This window comes from Juglans regia, chromosome 11 (genome assembly GCF_001411555.2).
Source record: "Juglans regia cultivar Chandler chromosome 11, Walnut 2.0, whole genome shotgun sequence".
Classification (NCBI taxonomy): Eukaryota; Viridiplantae; Streptophyta; class Magnoliopsida; order Fagales; family Juglandaceae; genus Juglans; species Juglans regia.
Window position 1 is genome coordinate 7,679,285 of NC_049911.1, and position 2,131 is coordinate 7,681,415.

The 2,131-nt window shown below is 36.2% G+C and overlaps 1 protein-coding gene across 1 annotated transcript; it reads left to right on the forward strand.

The window, feature by feature from the left end:
- The first annotated feature begins 219 nt into the window (after positions 1-219).
- On the forward strand, positions 220-1,339 carry LOC118349882. Its single transcript, XM_035695813.1, has 2 exons — positions 220-636; positions 1,025-1,339. The coding sequence occupies exons 1-2, from the start codon at positions 220-222 to the stop codon at positions 1,337-1,339; spliced, it is 732 nt and encodes a 243-aa protein (XP_035551706.1).
- Positions 1,340-2,131: the final 792 nt, after the last annotated feature.

The following is a 2,131-nucleotide window of genomic DNA, read 5'->3' on the forward strand; positions in this document are numbered from 1 at the left end:
TGCAAAGTAATTTTATTGGGATGGAAACTGAAAAATAGCAATTAATACTACCTACAAAATCGTGTGTTACTACTTCGTTTAAACTATGTGCAGTAGTGATCACATTAATCGGTTTAACATTATTTATTTGACTCATTTCTAGTTTTAACTGTTTTGCAAAACCAGCTGAGTATAGATGTGCTGAAAAATAAGAATGTTTTATTGTTCATTTCGGACGTCATGGACATCTCCGCTAAAGAAATCTCGATTTTAAAGCCCATTTTTGATGGGATAAGAGATAAGGATGAACCGTATAAAATTGTATGGATCCCAATAGTGGAGCATTGGACCGATGACATGCAAGCGAAGTTCGAGATGTTGCAGTCCAACATGCCGTGGTACATATTGCAGCCTTTTCCACCGACAGTTGACATCCAGGTCATGAAGAATGAATATTGCAGCTTAAAGAATAAGCCTATCGTCGTGGTGATAAACCCACAAGGGGAGGTAGAGCATCCAAATGCTCTCCGCATGATTCGGCTATTCGGAATGAAGGCCTTTCCTTTCACGGCGGAAGCTAAAAAAGCGATAATGCCTGAAGGATTGCGTCTTCAATTTAGGGCGAATGTGAGCATGAAAGAGAGTGGCCCGAGGCAGGTAAAGTTGTTTTCGAAAGTCTAAATACATGCATACGTACACATAAATGGAAAGAGATGGTGAGGGGGCTTGGCCTGAGATATACATTCACATCAATTTTTTCATCTTACTCAATTTATCTCATCTCATCTAATTATTACAATTTTTTTAAACTTTCAAATCAAATTCAACAAACAATTTAACTTTTACAAATCTCAAAACAAAAATAATATTTTACTAATATATTTTTCAAATTTCGACTCTAACAATATTCTAATATTTCATTTCATCTCAACTAATCATTCAAATCAGGCCTTAGCTATCATATATGTTGTTTTAAGCAGAATCTATGCACAGTGTACTTTCCAACACAATTTTAGGTTTGGCATCACTTGTTCAACATCATCAGGATGACAAGAATTACACTTTCAAGTGCTATGGAATTGCCAACACCTTGGAGGCAGAGTTTACTCATCATTTAAATATAATTAGTCGGTATCTGGCTTCAAATAGTGATCCGGACATTCGGATAAATATGAATTTGATTGAACAAAGTAACAGTACTGGACGGGTTGTGCTCTGCAAAGGTACTCATGGCGAGATAGTAGTTGGTGATCAGGGGACAAAAATTCTGAATGTCTTGGAAAATTTTGAGCAGTGGAAAGCAGATGTGAACGATTTTGGCTTCGATCATTCTTTCATGCTTTGCTACCGACGGCTTTAAAGGCGCCTACGTACGTACCAGGAAATGGACATCTCAATCGATCGTTAATTATGTTGGAAAGATCCTGATCTAGTGTATGATGTTTTTTTCGTTTGCATGCAGTTGTTATTGTAACCATTCCGCCACTTATGTTAGGAAGATTGTTATGCAATTATATGCATCACATCTTGACTACGTTGGTAATAAGCAGTGGCCAATGTTATGGAATGGATCCATGTACGTGTTTTTTAATGTTCTTGTACGCGTGGCAATTTCAGAAGTTTTTCATGCTTAAAACTTTGCATGTTTTGTTTGTACGATTCTTCTCTAAATATTCCCGTTTCGTTCTAACACATGCTCCAATTTAATGAATGTGTTAATTAGAAAATGCACAAAAGCATGCACATGACACGTAGTACTTATTATATGCACCATCTTCGATCGTTACAAGGACAAGTGGTAGTAATAAAGTATAGTATTGGAGTGATAGTTATGAGCTCAACGCTCTTTAATTATTAAGGAGTTTGGAACTACAAGTGAATTAATTGGTAGTGTCAGCTCGTTGTAGGGAGAATTTAATAAAATATAATAATAAATTTATTTGCATGACCGTTAGTTTTCAAATAATCAAAGGAAAACTAAACGTGAGCAATGGATCCGATTGACCTAAAACTAAAAAGTACACATGCAATGAAAAAGAAATATGAGATGTGTCGGAGGCTCACTAATTTAGACTCTTTCCTGTTAATTAATGGAAACAAGTGGCGGGTAGGAATTTGCTTTTCTCCTCTCTCTCGGGAATCATTTTCCAGT